Here is a 20,692-nt window from a genome sequence, read left to right as displayed (position 1 = left end):
AGGAGGGCTACAAAGATTATTAGAGGCCTGGAGCACCTGTCATACAAGGACAGGCTGAGAGAACTGGCCTGTTTAGCCTAGAAAAGAGAAGACTGAGGGGAGACCTCATCAATGTATAAAAATATCTGAAGGAAGGGTGTCAAGAGGATGGAGACAGTTTCTTTTTATTTGTGCCCAGTAACAGAATGAGAGGCACAGGAGGTTCCGGCTCAGTATGAGAGGGCACTTCTTTACTGTGAGGGTGACAGAGCACTGGAACAGGTTGCCCAGAAAGGTTGTGGAGTTTCCTTCTCTGGAGATATTCAAAACCTGCCTGGATGCCATCATGCACTGTGTGCTCTAGGTGATCCTGCTCGGCAGGGAGGTTGGACTAGGTGATCTTCAGAAGTCCCTTCCAACCTCAGCCATTCTGTGATTCTGTGAAATGGAGATCCAAATATTAATACTATGGTAACAGTGTTGGGCTCTGATCTGAATTCCTTTAAAGTTTATAGGAGACTTTCCATTAAATTCAGTAGTCTAAGGATCAGGCCCTTAGAATACCACCTTCTGAAAACATATTCTCACTTTGCTTTCAATCACGTGGCTGTTTTTTCTTTTCCAACAGAAGTGCAATTAGAATAGCCAATGGTAGCCAGAAGGCAGCCACGAAAGAGAAAGATTATCAAAATCTATCTGTAGGGTTCAACAGCTCTTTGGTTACCTAGAGCTACAGATGATGGTTTAAAGTGCAACTATAGACTTTCCAAAGTGGAAGTAAAATAATGTCCCAAAGGAAGCTTTGGAGTTTTCCAGGCATCACTAGGCTGTTGCTGTTTCACTGACACCTCTAGGCTGAACAGGATGCCTGTGTCAAAAATCACTTCTCAACTGTAGGGATGGATTACAAGTTTTGGGGTAAGGTAAACCCCAGTGTCACTTTTCTCTAGGGAATTGAACTTTCCCATGTTTCCATATTCAGTCTACAATTAGAAGGACCATGGTAGTTCTCTAAAAAGAAAGAATAGCTCTGGATGAACAATGTTTAAACCCTTAACCTAATTTAATTATTTAATTTGGCAGATATGCACAAGCAGTTTTAACACACAGTAGGAGAGTAGAAGGTAAAGTTTGCTTTGCTCTAGAATTGGAAGGAAAGGTGTAAATTTGGTCAAAACTTGGGGTTAGTCAAAATTTGACTCTGCGCTTCTAAAACTTTTTGCAAAATATTCAGCACTCAACACTTCCTGTGTACAATATCATTTATCTGTGTCATTTCATGTTTACTTGAAAGTATGATACAAGTAGAATTATTTTCTGGACAGAGGGATTACTCACCAAGGCTTTCTATAAACTGTTTTTGCCAGTACTTTTAATTAATATAGGTATGTTCATTACTATGAGATATAGTTATGTTTATTTTGTTTCCTTCCTTTCCCTATCTGAGTTTTAATTTCATTCTCTTTCTGATGGGCCTTCAAATGTTCTTCCCCCTTTTTCTTTGGTTTTCAGTAAAACAATAGATTCTTTTAGAAAAAAAAAATAATGAAGGTTTTGTGTAGTGCCTGTAGGGCACTTGTACTTTTTCTGTAGTGTTCCATTGCCTTGGCCTACCTAACTTGCCTTCAGCTTCTTATTGTTTATATATATATTTTTAATTTAGACAAGAGTATTAGATGATGATGTTAGATGAAGAGGCAGTTCTGTAAGGAATCCTACTCCTAGCTTATTAAGAACTTGAAAGATTTAGAGTAAAGCTTTGAAGCTGAACTCAAGAACAAGTAGAGGTCACTCAAAGAGCATAAAGAACTGTCAAGAAAAGTTAGTTTGTGGTCCTAGAATATATTCACTAAGTATGCATACAATACCTCTTCTTACCATTAACTAAATATAATATTCTGTCACCCTCTAGTGGTGGGTCTACAAAACCATAATTACGACAGTAGTGGTAAAAGATTTTTTCATTGCATGTCTGGTAGAAGACATTGTCACATGCAGGAAATATTACGTTTCAATATTTGATGGCCTGTGTGTATGGATTAGTAATTTTGGTCTCCACTACATATATCTGTAAATAAATATATCTTATAACTTCATGCCACATTTAGAGATTTAAATTGTTTTGTCTTTGGGCAGATTAATTAGCTAAAGTGGGCTTTTAAAAATGATTTCCCTACTCTTCTTCTTGCAAAAGGTAAAAGCAAATTGACTGAGTATTAGCCTGCAAAATTAGGGAACACGACTGTGCATCTAGAGCCCATATTGACTTATCAAATCCCTTCTTTCTTAATTTCTAGCCTTACCCATAATAAAGGTGCTGTCCTAGTCTAAGACTGTCTGATACTGTGTTAGACAGGTGCAATGCCCATTCAAACCTGTGAAAGCAGTAATTGTGCCCGAAATAATAGTGTGGCTTATGTATCATATACACCTCTTGGTATATTCGACAGTAAAGCAATATAACAAAGCCAAAATATTTGACAGCACCTATTCCATTAGCTTCATCAGTACTTACAAAATCTGAGGTTTCTGACCTAGCCTTAGAAAAAGCTGAAAGTGCAGTATGCTGGAGAATAGCAAGTAATGGTTTCATTTATCAAGATTTCCAGTAACTGATAATATTGATGTGCTTTACACTGATATTGGACAATTTGGCTTCAGATCACATATGATTTAAAGCAGCCTAAGTAACAGCAAAATACTTGGTCTGAATCTGAAGTGTTGTACTTTTCACCCGATCAGGAGGTAGTGAAATATATGGAAAGCTAATTGACAGCTTGAGACAACTGCAACTGTCCCTTTGATCACTTTGCAAACATAAAGCAAATGTTATTCATCTCTGGCCTGAGACCATACAATTCCTCTTAACATAATTTGGTATTTCAGCTATTATGTGTTACTAAGAATCTGATATCTCTGTAGCTTATCAGTATGGGCCATGCATTCACCACAGATGTGTGAACTCAGAATTATCCAGTAATTAAATTGGTTCACTGTGTCTTTGTTTAAGAGGTCTATAGCAACATCTTTGCAGTCACAAGTGTGCATGTACCAATGTGTCACAAGTGTGTAAGCGCATATCAGTGTGTGAGGAAGACTGCCACAAAGGCTTTGTGGTACCGCTTTCACCAGGAGGAATTGTTTAACTGATCTATCCTGAGGAACTTGTCCCTGCTCAGACCTGAGAAATTGTCCCTGCTCAGACCAGACCAAACCTTCCAGCTACATCATGGGAAGGCAAAGGGTTTTCAGGATGGAGTGATGCACTCAGTAAAGATTCAAGTTTCTGCAGAAAGAGCACAGCACAGACCTCCAGTAATACATAAAGAACCCAGCATACTCAAGGGGAGTGTTCCAACCATGCCTCTGATTAGCTAACCTTCTTCTGAATCTCTGAAATTTAGGGAAACCTACCAATCTTTGCTCCCACACATACAAGAGCATCCTACAAATATAACTGGGAAGAGAGGGGCAAAAATACTTCTCATGTCATCATGAACATTAGTTCAATGTTTTAAATATAATACCCAAAAAATGCCAGATTGTGTGCCCACTTTAAGGTTTTGTGTTTTACTGTGTTGTTTTTTTTTGATGTCTGTAGCCTGCAAACATTCATAGAATGCATATTGCACACGTATACACCCACATGTGAGCAGAGCCAGGCAGATCCATAGAGGCAGAGATTTGCATTTGTTTTATCATATTCATTTAATTTTCCTTGGATTACTAGAGAAAATAAGTTGTTTTTTTTTTTGTTTGTTTGTTTGTTCTTGTTGTTGTTGTTTGGTTGTTTTTTTTTTGCTAATAGAACTGCAGTTTTATGTAGGGAAAGTGAAGTTATCTTTTTCATCTTTATCATTGGATATAATGAACCAATTTCAGTAACATGCGTGTCAGCGGATTGTTGGTGATGGTACATCCTTCAGAAAGAATACAAATAGGCTTTCTTCAGCTGCACTGACCCTGGAGTGCTGAGAGTAACATGAAACTTACTCTGACTTATAAACTGAGCAAACATGACATGGAGGTCACTGAATAAGGGCATATATGCATCTTTCAGCCCTGGTTTTGACAAAGTGACTTCTTTTTTCAGAGGGACATTTCTGCCATTTTTTCCAGCATGTTTCACCTTTCACTGGCTATTAATCCCAGTATGCCTTGACTGCAAATTATAGTTCCCACCTATAAACACATGGGAGTTATTTTTTTTCATTATTTATTTGAGCACACAGAGTTAACACTCAGAAGATCTAAGAAAATTAGAGTATTGAAAACAATAAATTGAATGCAAAACAGATATAACAATTTATAAATATTAAAACTAAGAATGTTATTAAAATTCATATCCATTTATGGAAAAATTTTATTACTAGCAACTTTAAAAATCATGATAGATTATAACGTCTTTGAAAATCTGTGCATTTTCTATTATTCCATGCAGTATTCTTCAAACTTATGTAAGATAGTTTCCCTGTGTCTGATGCCGTCTAACATTTATATAGACATCAGTTTTAAAGTGAATTTTCAGAACTTTATGAACTCAGTCTATAGAGGAAGTTTAGGTAAAAGTAAAATTATTCAGTATATGCTATTTTTTCTGCATGCGTGACTTATGAAACATACTTGATACGGGTCTGGATAGCTTCCCAGCACAGAATACTTCTCAATAAAAGCATCAGTGCTGCAACTAGAATAGTTATTCAGTGCAGTAAAACAACTGGATAGGGTTTAGCTTCTCCACAATGTTAGGTAACTCTGTTACAGCACTATTAGCTGTTGTCAACATGTATGGTAAAAGACACTGAAGCTCTTACTCCTGTTTTGCAGATAGGAGAATGAGGCATAGAGCAGGGAAATGACATGTCAAAGATCACTGTAGACTTTTGCCAGAACTCACCCTCCTTAATCTGTTTTCAACTAGGCCATCAAATTTGAGGACAATAGTAATGAATGCTTGTGAGAATGAATGTGACAGGCTTGGTTTTCTTTGTTGTGTAGGTTATTAGGTCAGTGATGCCAGTTCTAAGTTTTAAAAAAGCAAAATGTCAGGTTAGACCAGAAAGCAGAGGGGCTAACCTCTCTTTTTATGATGATGAAAGAAGATGTGTAAGGTAATAGGCATTAATTGTTTTTCTAGTGTAATAACCAAACTCCATGGCAAGGATATTTTGATGGTGCAGATATGTGTTTTCCCATGGTGAGATTCTTTAAAAAAATAATGTTCTCCATTATTGCGCTTTACCTTTACAGCACATTGATGTTTGCAGCTACACTTTCCTTCAACTGCTCTAAAGAATATTGAGGGGAGAGAAATGTGCAAGATCTGTCTATGCAGCATAGTCTGTAGGTGAGAGAAACAGCATTTTGTTGCTTCTAAGTATTGTCTATTTTTCGTTTTTCCCAACAGAGCTACAGTGAACCTGCTGATGTTAAAGCCTCCCCGCAACCTCAGATGATGAATTCAAAGCAGTCAGTGTTTCACGGGCCAGCCCAGGCTCACTCTGCTCTGTACCTCGGTTCCCACTACCACCAACAACCAGGAATGAATCCTCACATCACTGCCATGCATGCCAACATCCCCAGGAATATAGCACCCAAGACCAACAACCAAATGCCAGTGACTGTTTCCATAGCAAACATGGCTGTGTCGCCACCACCGCCACTTCAGATCAGCCCTCCTCTGCACCAGCATCTCAACATGCAGCAACACCAGCCGATTTCAATGCAGCAGTCCATTGGAAACCAGCTACCGATGCAAGTCCAGTCTGCTTTACATTCACCTACAATGCAGCAAGTAAGCTCGAGTTTTTCAGTTGTCTGGGGAACTGGGATTTTTAAGCAAGGGAAATTCATCCAGAAGTTGGCATATTCAGAGAGATGTAAAGCCATGGATTAGCTTTAATTTTACAGAGTTCCAAGTGGTAGTGTAGTCTGAGGGCTTAGTCTTTCAAAGGTGAGAACAAATGAATGAGTTTACCTAGATGATGGGGAACTTCAGTTGAACTGCTTATGCTAGCAATGGCATTCATGATGTTCTTGTGAGCCCCATCCCTGTCTCCGTCACCAAATTCAGGAGGTACCCTTTAAATAGAAGTGTGGATCCATCTGCAAATCTCAAAGTACCTTGAAATATAAGTGCAATGCTAAGGCTTCTGGAAAATATATTTTGCAAACAAGGGGCAAGCATGTCTAGTAAAAGATGTGATTGTAGCACGCACTAGTATCTTTTGCTGACTGTGACTTGTAACAGGTGGAATATGAAGCAACACAGGTTGTGTTATACATGTTAAATTAACAATAGATCAGGTTAACTCTGCTGATTTCATGAGAGAAAATTTTCTTTTGTGTTGGGTGAGATCTGACTATCAATAATAAGATCTTGCTTTACAAAGAGGTGTTTAAATGAAATATTCTTTAGTGGAGTTGTGAGAATTGTACAAAATTTGTACACACAAAACTTGTCAGTTCTGGCTGATAACACAGAGCCATGGATTTGCTGCTTGTTTTGAATGTCTCTATAAATTCACCTTTGCTAATAAGGTGCTTTTATTTGCTTTTAAAACCAAAGACATTTAACGTAAAGATTGGATGTTAGAGCCTCTAGCTGGGAGAGCTGATTTAACAGAGAGAGGAATTTTCCATAGCAGGACCAAAAAAAAAAAATTAAAAGCAATTTGGTAAAATTATTTGTTCAGAAGGTAAATCTGAAGGTGCTGAGGATGATCTGGGTATTTTCAGAGACCTTCATCCTAGTCTCAGGAATGGTTTTGAGTAATCAGGCAGGTAGACAAATTTATAAAGGGTTTACAACTTTTGCCTAGGACAGTTTATTTTTCATGATCAGAGTAAATAGACTCAATAGACTCATAACCACATAAATATAGAGTCTTTTACTGTCATGTATTGCTGAAGGTTTTCCTATTAGTTATAAAGCCAATGTCCTGGTGTGAGTGTCCTGCCAGAACCCATGTGAAAGCCTCAGAGTTAACCCCAAACTTGGGCAGCTGGAAGTAGCCAGGGAGAAGTCCTAGACAAATAAGCTAGGAGTGTCTGTCTGGTGATCATAAACCTGATGCAGTCCTGGTAGAACTGAAGACTCTGAGCAGTGAGAGACAAAGCAATGGAAAAAGACCCAGTGCAATAGCCTGGTTGGTGACCTAGTATGAAGGACGACATCTGTGACAGCAGCCTGTTGAGACTACATGCTTACATGTGAGCAAGTTTTAATTGTGAAATGATTCAGTCTTCCAACAAATTAGAATCAAACATTTTATGCCAAGCTCAGAGACACATTACTTGTCCAATGCAGAGCAGCAGAAGATCAAACCTGTTATGTCTTTTCCAGAATCATCGATAGTCATAATTTACAGAACAGAATTCAAAATCTGGCTTTAATTATTGAACGAATAGTACTGTAATGGCTAGCAAAAGATGGAATGCAGATGTTAGATACATTTAAGGATTTCATGTCTCTCTGATTATGTACATGTACAACATTCATCACCATTTTTGTATGAATCTAAACATTTAGGAGTTATATTAAATCATTATATCAAACATTATGTACCACACACACACACACAAAAGGTTAGATAATGTGAATCTTCTGATGTTTTACTTTACCAAGTTGCATGCTTGTAACATAAGGTGTGTATGTTAATGGCTTGAGAGTAATTTCACTTATCAGTGGGGTGTGTTGTATGCAGCCTAGTTATTTCTAGTTTAAGAGAAAACACAGGGCACTAAGTTGTAGAAAACAGGTTTCTAGAAGTCAGTTTGTAGACCAGTACCATGCTGCATATTTTGCTTTACTGTACCATGCTGCATATATTGCTTTACTAAGTACAAGTACAGTAAAGTAAGAAATATTGTACCTCTGTGTTGCAACCTCCCCACTGTTAAATTCCGTAGTGGTTAGCTTAAATACTTCTACTGAATTGCTTAGTCAGAAAGGCTGATGCTTATAATGAAGCATCCGAAGTGAGATATTTCTGAGCTTCACTCAAGGTGACGGGTGCTTATTACCTGCTGAAATGTTACACTGCCAATCTTAACTACATTTCTCTGAAGCACCTTGAAACATCTGCAAGCCGGTTTAGATGTCTTATGACCCCACTTTTTTTCAAAGCAATACAGTTTTTGAGCTCTGGAAAATCTATGTAATTTCACTACAGAATATTTGTAATATGTATTTCATGTTCTAATATGTTTTTGGTTTGTTTTTTTTTTTTTCTAGCATACAATAGTTTGCACAATTTGTAAATTGATTTCCTTTAAAGAATGATGCTGGCAAAGACAAAAATTATGTTAGTCTGTAAAGCAGCAGGTGTACAACCCCCATCACAGTTTGCCTCATGCTGCAACAGTGGTACCCTATCTAGTTTCTTAGGTATGACTCTTTCTAGTCAAGAAATGGTAAAAAACACAGTCCCCAGTATTTTGTACTGCATTAGAACACTAAATACAAGAAACTAAGTTGAAAGTGAAGGCCTCAGATGCCAAGGAACTTTGATCTCCACTCTGCTTGAAACTGAGCAAACATTGTGCTGATCTCAGAGCATGTAAAGGAGGCCAAGACATAATGGAAAAGGCAGATGAGCCCTCCAAACGAGCCACAGTACGATGATGGCAGCACAGAGTCAGCATCAACGATGGCAAAGGAGAGGCATACACTGCCCTGTATGGCCAGCCCACAGCAAGGAGGGAGGGAAGACTCTCAGCATGAGGCTCGGTCCCCAGCAGCACAGTGTAGACCACTCTGCTACATAAAAAGACAACAAAGGAGAATGGGAGGATATGTAGTCTGATAAAGAAGTAATAGTTGCACGTAATTCAACGTTTTTTTCAGTTCATCTTCCCTCAGCTGCTTGATTTCCTCCACGCTAAAGGTGTGGTTGCCCTAAGACTTTTCCAAAGACTCCAGTAATCATCCAATTTATGTAAGCAGCAGGAACAGAAACTAATTAACATCCCGCTCCCTGCAACATTACTTGCAACAGGAGACATTTTCCTTTACATACACCTCACCACTGCTTATGCCAAACAGACTAACACACTTGAAGAAGCAGCAAGGTAAATTTTCTCATGTCACACTGTAGTGTGAAGCTTAATAGACAAGAGAGGGATGAGACTATCAACAGCTTCCTAGCAGCCTTCTACTGGAGCTGCTTGCAGACTCATCTGGTGGGACAGCACCAGTGCAGTCCACAGCTGGGCTGTAGATACATTAGAAGGAGCAACCACAGTTCCTACCAATAGCAAATTCCTATTTTCTCCCTCTCTCTCTTTCTCTCTCTCTCTCTTTGTTTTGTTTTGTTTTCCAAATATCCATCTCCGAAACAGTTTGTGGCTTACTGGTGTGCCACTCAATAGTAGCACACTCTCAGAAACCTTGCTGTCTACAGATCCCTGCTTTCACACTGTGGCTGTGGGAGATTTGATTACTTGTTTTCTCAAGGAGAGGGAGGATGGTTCTTATCAAAGACCTGCTTGTAGCATGTCTGAAGGACTGCCAGCTCCAGGAAAAATCACATACAGATCCAGAATGCAGTCCTGGCAGGCAGAGAAACAGTTCTTCAAAACCACAGTGCATGAAATCCACAAACTCTTCTGCACATAACTTTAGGGAGGGACTGATAAGAAGTGCTGACCTGGGGAGTGAGTCCTGCCCACACTGCTGCAAGGACAATGAGTTGATCTTCATCAGCTCTGCAGGGAACAGCACGTACTCCTCCACTTCCAACAGCCCTTGCCTGCATGTGTGCAGCTGCCAAACTAGGAAAGACTGCCAACTGGAGGAGGATGGTTTCCTCAAGGATGCCACAAAAACTGCAGAACATCAAGAAGATCAGAAGTTTTGGTAGCCGAAAATCCTCAGTGACTGCACAGTTTCTGTTATTTTAAAATCAATTATTCCTACGGATTATGCAGCTGATGCAATACATCCAAATTTTTATAAACTACACATGACAATGTTAAATTTATGTATTAGTTCATTGTTCATATGCCTGGCGTTATTAAATCTTTTTTGATTTCCTTTAAACAATCTTCCAGAGTTTATCTAAATATTTTTTTTGTAGTTTCCAAAAAATAGACTATTTTTTTCTCTATTCTTTCTCTATTCTGTTTTTAAAACAGCTAATGAAAAAAATTAAACTACATGGGCACTATTGCAGACTTTTGGGGTGCTCATTTACAGTGTTAAACCTTTATACTGTAAAAATGACCTTTTAGTCCTATTCTCATAGTTAGATTTAAATTAGACCTGATTTTGATGATATTTAACTTCTAATTCTAAATTATACTATATTTTTCTTAAATATTATTAGCAGGAGTTGTGTTAAAGTTGTTTTTTTTTTGCTGAAGTCCAAATCCCCTGTGCAACAGTTTTTCTTTCATCCACTTTTGACAGACCAAAAGAATCGTACATTGGAAGAGTGGGACTTTTTTCCATTAAATGCTCATATGAGCATCTTAGAAGTTTGTTTTTTAACTGATACTGCGTTGCTTCTCTTCGGTCTGTTTCTTAGGTTTGACAAGATGTTTAATTTTTACTTAGTTGGGATTAGGTGATCTGACTCTTCAGCATTGTTATTCAAATCACCAGTTTCTCTTGAAGTTCAGGGTAAAACAGCATTTGAAGCTGCAACCTGTTTTCTTTTTGAAAAGTTGTTCTTTTCACACAGACATACATGATTCTTTCTGAACATACCCCATTCTCCTGCCTGTTGCACTGTGCTGTTCCGTGTGGAGAGGGATGAGACCAAGGATTCACTCCCTCCCAAATATTCCCAGTCCTTCTTAAGGAACTTTTTAGTAGCCCTATTGGAAGCATCTCCTTCCTTACTTAAAATCCTTCACCCAAGCAATGTGGCATGGTGGGTCCCATCACAATTTCTGTCCCACTTTGGTTCATAGATAGAGCAAGCGAAATTGTATACTTAACGTCTAGTAACCATGGCTGCAAGTGTATGCATAACAAAAAGGCAGAAGATTAATGTATGTCACAATTTATTTTTTTATTTTTAAAAATAATAACTTATTTCAGTCTACTTTTGCGTGTTTCTTTTCCTTTAGAAAATAAATGTATACAGCAAGATGATTGCATAGCCTGCCAAAAATAATAGCCTCATTTTTTCTGGTATATATTATATACAGTAAACTCAGGAACCTGCTGTATTTGTCCAGATTTCTTCCTCTTTTTTGTTATGCTTTGTCTTCGAATGAGGTCAAGAGAAAAAAAAAATCATTAATATCTGTCAACTTCCTTTATAACCTTAAGGAAAAATCTTTGTATGATATCACACAGACAGATTTTCAATTTCCTTGTGTAATAAACAGATGCTTTAGGATTTGGATGTAATTTAAAGGTTTAAAATATCACATTGAGATTGATGAATAAATCAGTTGTGAAGACAAAAACATTGATGCCTGTTGAAAATACCTCTCCAGACAGGCAGGAAATGAAATTAGTTCCCAGTAAAGTGTGGAGATGAGGATCACTGTTTAGTTCTGCTGCAGGCTTTTTAGGACTTGCTACAGTGGCACAGCGAAACTGCTAGGGCTACAGAAATCTAATTAAAGAGCAAATGTCCCTCCTGACATCGAATTAATCTTTATCAAGTTCCCTATTTTTATTTCAATCTGGAACAAGAAAATGAAATTTAAAATTCTAGGCATGTTGCAAAACAGTTGGTGATTTTCTCTTGAGCATTACAATGCAAAAACATTCACCATTGTTTAATTAGACCTCGAAGCACTCATTTTCTGAGCACTTTTTATTTCATCATTGTTTGTTAAGGGCTTACATAAATAATACACAAATATTTACTACAAGCCTGGTACAAGGCTGTCTCCCTCTGTTGTACAAATCTATATTTCCAGAGCTTTTCTTCTGCGGATGAAAAAGCTGAAGTAATTATTGTGTACATTTTAAACATGATCATGGATTATTGGTCCTTCATATTGTGTTCAGGTTTCTTAAATTACTTTGCCTTAAGAAGCATACGCTCCAACACCTGCGTCATTATTTCTGTTGCTGGTAGCCCTCTGCCAGGCTCAGTGCAGGATGGTGCTGGGTGCTGCGTCTCAGCAGCATTAAAACCATGGCTGCAGAGAGCCCAGAATGGGCCCAGGTGCCAACGTGCATGTGTGGTCCATGGGGTTGGTGTGTGCTGGTCCCAAACTGGAGGTGGCTCAGATACCTTTGTACTGCTTTAAAATGTATCCCATGAGCACATCTTGAAGAACAAGCCCAATCCTAGGCAATCATAAACTAAAATGGATGCAAGATAAGAATGTTGTTACTCGTTGTTTTGTAGATAGGAGAATAAAGCTCATGTTTGTGGCCCTAACCTTAGCACAAGAGGTATCAATCCAGTCCAAGAGCATTCTTTGCTGGAGGACAGCCAAAGAGAGTTGGCTCTGGTTACACAGACAACCCAAGAAAGGACAAGAATAAGATAAGTCCCCACCCGGTACCAGGCTGGCATTTTTACCAGGGGACCATCCTCCCACATCTAAGCTATTTCTTTATCCGGAAATGCTATTGCACTCATGTTCCTGCCTTCGCACTTGGAGAACAGGTTATTCTTGCTGAAAGAGTATATGAGCCTCTGTACCTGGTCACTTGCATCCTTCTCTACAGCACTGCTCAGGTAGTAGCCACATTTAGTGTTTTTCTTGCATAGATGGTTGGTTTTCCTGAAGAATGATAAAAGATCGCTCAGGGGCTCTGCTACCAAAGGTAAACCCAAATGCCTGAGGGCAGAATGTGTTTCTGTGGCTAGTTTCCTCTTGCAGCTAAATTTAAAAGGGCTTATGGATAATGTTTTGTATAAAAATTATGACGGGGATATACAAAACCAATTTTTCTGCCTTGTAATTACACAAAACTTCAATTAAAGTCATTGGGAAGTCTGATCAATTACAGTTTCCTTTGGATTTGTTGCAGGCATGGGTTTTGCATCCCGATGTGCAGGTTTGCAGCCTAGTGAAAAGGCTGTGCACAGAGCGTGGTGGTAACAGTCACGATGAGTGCATTTTATTTTATCTTATTAGCAGGGCAGCGTATAAGCTACATTACAACTAGATGCTAGATTCAGCTCATGAACTTGCCCACTGCTAAGGATCTATTTCTTGGCATCATCAGGGATAAAGTGAGGCTTCCAAGAGCATTTAAGGCACTGAGGTGTGACTCCCTTCTCCATATGGAAGAGACTATAGAAGAAAGTTGTGTTCATATTTGAACAGGCTTCCAGGGGAAGTGAACAGGCTCCCCAGGGAAGTGGTCACTGCGCTGAGCTTGTTGAAGTTCAAGGAATGTTTGGACAACACTCTCATACACATGGTCTAATTTTTGGGTGATTCCATGTGGAGCCAGGAGTTGGACCCAATGATCCTTGTGGGTCCCTTCCAACTTGGGATATTTTATGATTCTATGATTCATTTATGGCCTAAGCTAAAATCTGTGGTCAGGATGAGCAGAGCAAGGAGAATGCAATATGAAGGAAGGATGTGAAGAAGGAAGTGACATTTTATATTTGAAGGAAGCTCTTTTTGGAGATGGGAGGGTGGTAGGTGGAAACTGAGAGTCCTCATTTATCTTGTTTAAAGGTAGTGCGGCTGAGTTGTTAAATCTGCAGCTGAAGACAGCTCTACCCAAGATTCCCGTCTTCACGATGACAGTGTGTATGAAGTAATCACACATAAGCCACTAACTTTTCAAATTTAAAGCTATGAGCTTTAAGCCTAGCTATTCTATATGTGGACTTTGACCAGAAGTGGATCTTCTAACTAGGTATTTTGCATCAAGTTCTGTGTGTGATTTAAAAACTACAGATCCTATTAACTTGGCTGGGAATTGTATGCTTTTTATTATTTTTTTTTCCAGCAGATATCAGTTGCTTTTGTACAGCATTCACATACTTTTACCCAATGTAGTTCTTCTAACTTTACAGGAATATGATGTACATTTATATAGGTTGAGCCAGGTATGCTATGGCGGTGCATACTAACCTTGAAATTTCTCCTGGTTTTGAAATACAGCATTTTAACTGATATAGCCTAATACATCAAAAGACCTAAAAATTGTTACGATTTCTGATATGACAGATATTTTAGGGAGCAGGTCAGATGTCCCTTTGTAACTTCCACATTTTTTCTTGTCCTCTTGGTTTCAAAAAGTAAGTTATTCCGTGCTACTTTCACTACATTAGTCCAACAACTGTTAAAAAGCTTTGGTTGAATTTCTGTTTAGTTGAGAGAGAAGTACAAATAAAAGAAGCAGCAGATGGTCTCTTTGTGACTGAATGAAGAAAGAGGGTTTTGAGAACAATATGTGAATAGGTGTAGTCTAATAAAACAGTCAGCCACCTGCTGCCTACATCCTTCAAAAAGATTCTGTTGCATATTCTAGGAATTAACGACTAGTTTGTGTCCTTACGTCCAATCTAAATGGAACCTCTAAGGAGCAAGCAGACCTTTGTGCCCCAGTGTTGATTAAGTTGTTCTCTTGGTTTTGAGTTTTGAGTTGTTTTCCCTTTTAGTTCTATCCTGTGATTGTGTAATAGCTAACACCAATTTGGTGCTATTTTATTTCTCAAACTAAAGATTTTAAAATGTAGAAAGCATGTACACTTTTTCTCCTTTTTAAGCTTGAGAACTTGAAGTATACCTAGAAAAAAAAAAAGGGGGGGGGGGAGGGGGAGGGCTTCTACTGGTTTGTAGTAACACCTTCTTTTTATTTTTATGTTATGTACAGAACCTGTTGCTTGGTTTCCATGCATGATAATGCACTTGCTCTCTCTTCTAGGGATTTACTCTTCAGCCTGATTATCAGAATATCATCAATCCAACATCAACAGCTGCGCAAGTTGTTACCCAAGCAATGGAGTATGTTCGCTCAGGGTGCAGAAATCCTCCAGCACAGACTGTGGACTGGAATAATGACTACTGCAGTAATGGGTAAGCAGCCAGGGAATGCCACCTTGTGTCGAGCAACATTCATGACACAAGTATCTAACAGTGAAAACATGTTTGTTGCCTGTTTCCCTACACTATTTCAGAAGTGCACCTGTGATAACACTGTATTTGTTGAGTAGTTAGACTACTGTGGGATAATAAGTTTTAAATACATACATTTATTGGAAATTTTTGTCACCTTAATGCACCACATATTTTTTGGACTTTGAGAGCTACCATTCATTAGAAAAGCAGAACTGAAATCTTAGGGAAAAGGTGTAGGAAAGAACTAGTAAGATCACTGCCCCCCTACTTAAGAGGCAAATGGCGTGAACTATTTTCTCCAAATATTCCATTGATGAGGAGAGCCTGCTGCCAGTGAAAACATCTGGTTTGGGTCATGGGAACCGATGTCAGTGAGACCCAGAGGTAATGCATGGGATACAAGTTACATGGAAGGGAATGATGTGAAGATTACATGACTGTTACCAGAAACAAAACACCATATGTGTAGGAGTTCTGTGCCCCTGCCAGACGGTTAGTAGCTCCTTCAAAGCCCCAACTCCTCAGCAGCCTTGTTTTTGTGGAGTCATAGTGCTGTATCAGGGGCTTCCTGGAAACTTTTTAGGCCCTGAGCAGAAGATCTCTTCTGAGCTTTAGATGATAGATGTGCCTTGTGAACATGTCCACCAGCCTGACCTTCTCTTGACCTTGGCACGAATACCAAAAACACAGGCGGATAAAAGCTCTTGGTTACTGCCAAAGTAATTGAACCCAAAGCAGAACTAAAGACCAGTTTCAACCATTGCATTACTCAAACTCAGAATTGCACTCGTGTTACTGTTTTAAAGTATTTCTGCAATATCAACTAAACTGAAAAAAAAATCTTTTTCTGGTTACCAGTTCAGAAAAACATCCAGACCAAAACTTACTGACACTGAGGCATACTTTAACTAGTCTGCACAATGGCCTCGCTCTTCTCACATAACTAGTGCTTTTGCCCCGAGACTTGCCCACGTGTTCAGCAGAACAGTCTCACTTGTGTGCTGTACCACCCAAATGCATTGATCTGTGCTGCAGACCTTTGCAGGAGTCCTACCAACAGGCCATAACCACCTCTGGGTTTGATTTCTGGTCTCCTCAAAAAAACAACGTGAGATCATTGCCAGCAGTGTCCTCTAGGTGCCCAGTGAGTGTAACTCCCATTGGCAAAACCTTTCTCTGAGCAGGCTCTGTATGTGTGCTGTGTAGATGTGTGTCTGTGAATCTGTGTGCAAGGACTTAGCATGTCTTTGCTTTGCCAGTGCAATTTATGCTCTGTGCTAATCCTGAACTCCAAACCAAGTAAGCTGTAGAGCTGTGGAAGAACAGAACTGGTGCCTGGGTTTTGGCAAGGAAACAGGAGTTGAAGAGCAAAGCCTCTCCCCTAGAAAATCTCTGCACTGTGAACCAAGCCCTGTCAGTGATACTTCTACTTTAAATGATATACTTTTTTCTGACTTGTACAGACTGTTCCAGGTTATAAACTGGTAAATGATTCCTTTTTGCTCTGAGTTGGTATGTTTCATCCAAAGACGAACCCTGGCAAGAACAGACTGTAAAAGTGTGCTGGATCGTGCATTGGTGGAAGGTCTCCCACAGAGCCTGGAAAAGTTAGTTGAGTTGGGCTCTGTTAGAACCATCTGGTGTTCCTTTGCTCACGCTTACCTGGAACTGCCAACACAGTGCATTTTGGCTATGCCTGGACTAATAAATAAAAGAGGCCAGAGAGAGCTGGCTGGCGCCTATGCTCATGGAACTAACCTCTCCTGCCTTCTACAGAAAGGGTGCTTATGCAGAAATGTCCCTAGAGCTGTGCTAAACTCTCATGTACAAAGCTATGCAGCTTGTGAGTGAGGGACCATCAATACTACCAACCCACTAGCACAGATGATCCCAAAATGTCCCCTCCTATTCAGTTTAGACCCAGATGTGGCCTCTGGGTTTCTATATGCCACTATGGCAGTAGGGTTTTTCTTATATTTTGTATTATTACCTTGGTAATACAGATGTACTTCCGTGATATGCTTGGAATTAATGACACAGTAGGGTTGTGGGGTTTATAGAGGAAAGAAAAGGACTAAAAATTTGACAAATTTAAAAATCACATTTGTTCTTTTTCCCTTTGAACAGGGGCATGCAGAGGGACAAAGCACTCTACCTTACCTGAAAATCTGAAACACCTCTCCTTTCCACTGAGGAATGCAGGGAAGTCTTTTCATCATGGATTGCTTTATGCAGTCAAGGCAGTTCTGCATTTTATTAGAAAATACAAGTTGCTAAGCACTTAGGACTATTTGAGCTTGTGGGTCACCCACTCTGGAAAAAATAGTCTTGCTTCTTTTTTTCTTTTTCTTCCTTTTTTTTTTCTTTTTTCCCTCCCCCCATTTTTGTTTGTTTCTTTCTTTCCCCTTTCCACCCCCACCCTGAGATCCTTTAACGGACATTGTTTTTCTTCTTCCCTGAAGGAAACTTGGACCATTCAGATTTTATGTTGTTTTTTGCTGTGAAGTGCTGCGATAGTAACTGCCTTAGCAACTGTAGATGTCTCGGATAAAAGTCCTGGATTTTCCATTGGTTTTTCATAATGGGTGTTTATATGAAACTACTAAAGACTTTTTAAATGGCTTGATGTAGCAGTCATAGCAAGTTTGTAAATAGCATCTATGTTACACTCTCCTAGAGTATAAAATGTGAATGTTTTTGTAGCTAATTGTAATTGAAACTGGCTCATTCCAGTTTATTGATTTCAAAAAAGGGTTAAATTGGCAAACATTCATATTTTTACTTCATTTTTAAACAACTGACTAATAGTTCTATATTTTCAAAGTATTTGGAGAAAAAAGTAAAATATTCCAAAAAGATATTAATTAAAAATATTGGCTTCATCTCATGAAATAAACACAAAAACTAGGGGAAAAAACAGTGTTGATAAAGAGCAAACACATTTATTTTGTACTGCCTAAAAATGCTTCTTTTTTTTTAAAAGAAAAAAAAATCACTTTATGTGTACTGGTTAGTAAATGTCATTTAAGTCCTTTTATGTATAAAACTGCCAAATGCTTACCTGTTATTTTATTAGATGCAGAAACAGATTGGAGACAGCTAAATTATAACCTTTACATATGGCTATGTATTATTGTTTCTTCATACTGTGTCTGTATTTAATCTTTTTTTATGGAACCTGTTGCGCCTATTTATGAAATAATAAATATAGGTGTTTGTAAGTAAATTTGTTAGCATTTTAAAGAGGTTTCTTTGACGCTTTAACTTTTGCTGGCACAAATTGTTCACAACTGATGTGAATACTTTATTTAGTTTTTACAGTGACATATATAACACCAAACCTGCTTTTCTGGCAGAAAATGAAGGTAACCAATACTTATTTCTGTATTTCTTTGATTGCTAAGGGAAAAAAAAAAAAAAAAAAAAAGTACTTTAAAGTAATTCCCTTTTTAAAGTATTGTAGTAAGAAGTTGCCCAAAACCAAGACTTGAACCAACAAAAGTAACTAAATAAAACTACACAATGACACTTCTTGAAAATTCATCAGTTTTTGTTGATTAATCAAATGGAATAGAAATATTACCAACAGAAATATTACCAAATATGCTTCAAACATTTTATTATACATTCAAAAGTTCCTACAGAGTCTTAGGGAGTGTATCACAAATACATACTAAAGTGAAAGGTAAGTTCAATAGCCATAAGGAAAGGGATTTAAAAAATAAAAAAAAGAAAAAAAAAAAGAAAAAAAAAGGCATTTTGTCAATGTTTTTCTTCAGGGATAGATCTGAAAATGTTTTTTCTGGAGGATTTCATCCCAGACGCCTGTCAAAGTAATAGGGAGTACCACTGATTCGTATTGTCTGTGTGAAATAAAGAAAACAGCTCAGAATAAATACAACTTATGCAATGCCATTGATTTTTATAGAAAACAAAACAGAAACAAAGGTATGCTTGCTTTGGAATGATTTCAGGCAATGTACAGTTGAAATCACTTGGCATGTAATAACTAATAAATAATGCAGATCAGATGTGATTACTCAGATGACTGTAGCTGAGAGCTCTAATTTTTCTGTCTTGAAACTGTATGAGAACTCGTGATTAAATTCACAGTTTATTGTTTGTCTGTTTAGTACTTTAGAAATATACCAGCACTACTAATTACCCAATGTCTTCTATTTATTATATTACAGTAAACTACATTTTCCACTCATATTAATTCCAAAGTGAGAAGATAATTATTGGGATGAGAAAAATCAGCTTTGATTTTGACAGGCAGTTTTCTTTTTTCTTTTACAGAAAAGAACTGTGTTATCTCCATTTCTTTTAGAGCAGGTGTGCAGTCACATAAAGTTGTTAATTTCGATATCCAAGCAGAGTTCAAAATACAAGAAAACTTTAATGTAAATAAAAAAAATACATCATGAATAAAATACTTATTCTGTACGAATCTCTTGCTACTTGATGTCTCTTAGTCTGTAAGAATGGAAATCTGCTGTGTGTTCACTGCACAGCACCTTTACCAGTCCTGGGATTTGAGTGCGGTTCTGTGCCTGGGCTCTGTTCATGTGATCCAGCTGTGCTGGAAGAGCAGCACCTTTGCTCTGGGTAATACTGAAGCCACTTCGTTCCAAAGGAGAGGTCCAACTCTGATACATAAATGTCAGTTCTTCATGTCCGACCTTAGGAAAAAGCAATGGTTGCTGGCCCAAGGGCAATCTGCTCTTTGTTTTCAGCTGCATATCAACAGGTACAAATGTTGATAAGTGGAGCCCAAAAAGTTGAGGTTCTTCTGCAAGCAGGTGAAACTCCACTGGAGCTGATGAAGATAGGCACCATCCTTTGCTATAGCACTTTGGCTTAGGCACCACAGTAATACATATACCCGAGCTACTGGTTGTAAGTCACCATCTGTCATAAAGATGATAATGAGACAGCACACAGGAACAAAACAACCTACACACTGAAGCAACACAGTAACAGCAAAAAATACAATAAAGACATCCATCAAAATGATAGAAACCAAGAGAAATAATGTCTTCCATTAATTGAAACTATTTTTGTTTGTTCGTTTGTTGTTTTTGTTTGTTTGTTTGTTTTCCTGAAGATTTTTAAAAACTGGTAGGTGAAATGCAAGGTTAGGAACATAAGCACTCCAGAGGATTTAAATTCTGTCTGCTTGCACCAAGGTAAGCAGAAGTTTTGAAAAGGAAAAGAGCTCTTTGAGTTTGCTGCTGATCTCAGAGTGCTCTGTTCTGGTGATGTGAGTCCTGGTATCTCACCCAACTCACAGAGGTTCAAGCATCGCGTCCAGCTGCTACCTCTGACCCAAAGAGGCTCTTTAAAAGGGCTTGCTGTAGCATTTTTCCCCCCTACATTCATCCACAGGCAGTAAGCAATTAATGTATTCATGGAGGGCCTCAGCCATTCACAATGAAACTTAATGTATTCATGCCTGCCTCTCTCTCCCTCACCAAATACCATTTCCTGATTCCAGTGGCAAATCTGCCAAATATTCCCTGCGAGGCTCCTCTGTAAACAGGAAATCTTGCAATAAAAGAGCTCATTACTGGAAGGTAAGAGACAGGCTTATCACCTTCCACAACCTTCTGAGACGTCATCCCAACCTCAGCTACCATCTCCAAGGCTGCATCTGCCTATTTCTTACATGATTCTGTAAACATGGCAGATCCATGGAGATCTCTTT

The 20,692-nt window shown here is 38.5% G+C and overlaps 1 protein-coding gene across 7 annotated transcripts in view; it reads left to right on the top strand.

Annotated features, from left to right (window-relative positions):
• The window catches only part of TOX (thymocyte selection associated high mobility group box), a 223,762-nt gene extending 204,333 nt beyond the window's left edge, over positions 1 to 19,429 (top strand). For 6 of the 7 annotated variants that reach the window (XM_035553229.2, XM_035553225.2, XM_035553228.2 and 3 more), the window contains 3 exons: positions 5,387 to 5,773; positions 14,792 to 14,943; positions 17,113 to 19,288. In XM_035553229.2, the coding sequence (XP_035409122.1) occupies positions 5,387 to 5,773; positions 14,792 to 14,943; positions 17,113 to 17,149 (576 nt within the window). In that variant the 3' untranslated portion in view covers positions 17,150 to 19,288. Of the gene's footprint in view, positions 1 to 5,386; positions 5,774 to 14,791; positions 14,944 to 17,112 lie in introns of all 7 variants that reach the window. The other variant, XM_035553224.1, reaches the window with a different exon arrangement.
• Positions 19,430 to 20,692: the final 1,263 nt, after the last annotated feature.

The sequence above is a fragment of the Cygnus atratus genome, chromosome 2 (assembly GCF_013377495.2).
Source record: "Cygnus atratus isolate AKBS03 ecotype Queensland, Australia chromosome 2, CAtr_DNAZoo_HiC_assembly, whole genome shotgun sequence".
Classification (NCBI taxonomy): Eukaryota; Metazoa; Chordata; class Aves; order Anseriformes; family Anatidae; genus Cygnus; species Cygnus atratus.
Note: the sequence above shows the minus strand (reverse complement) of the source record. Positions and strands in the feature narration are given on the sequence as shown.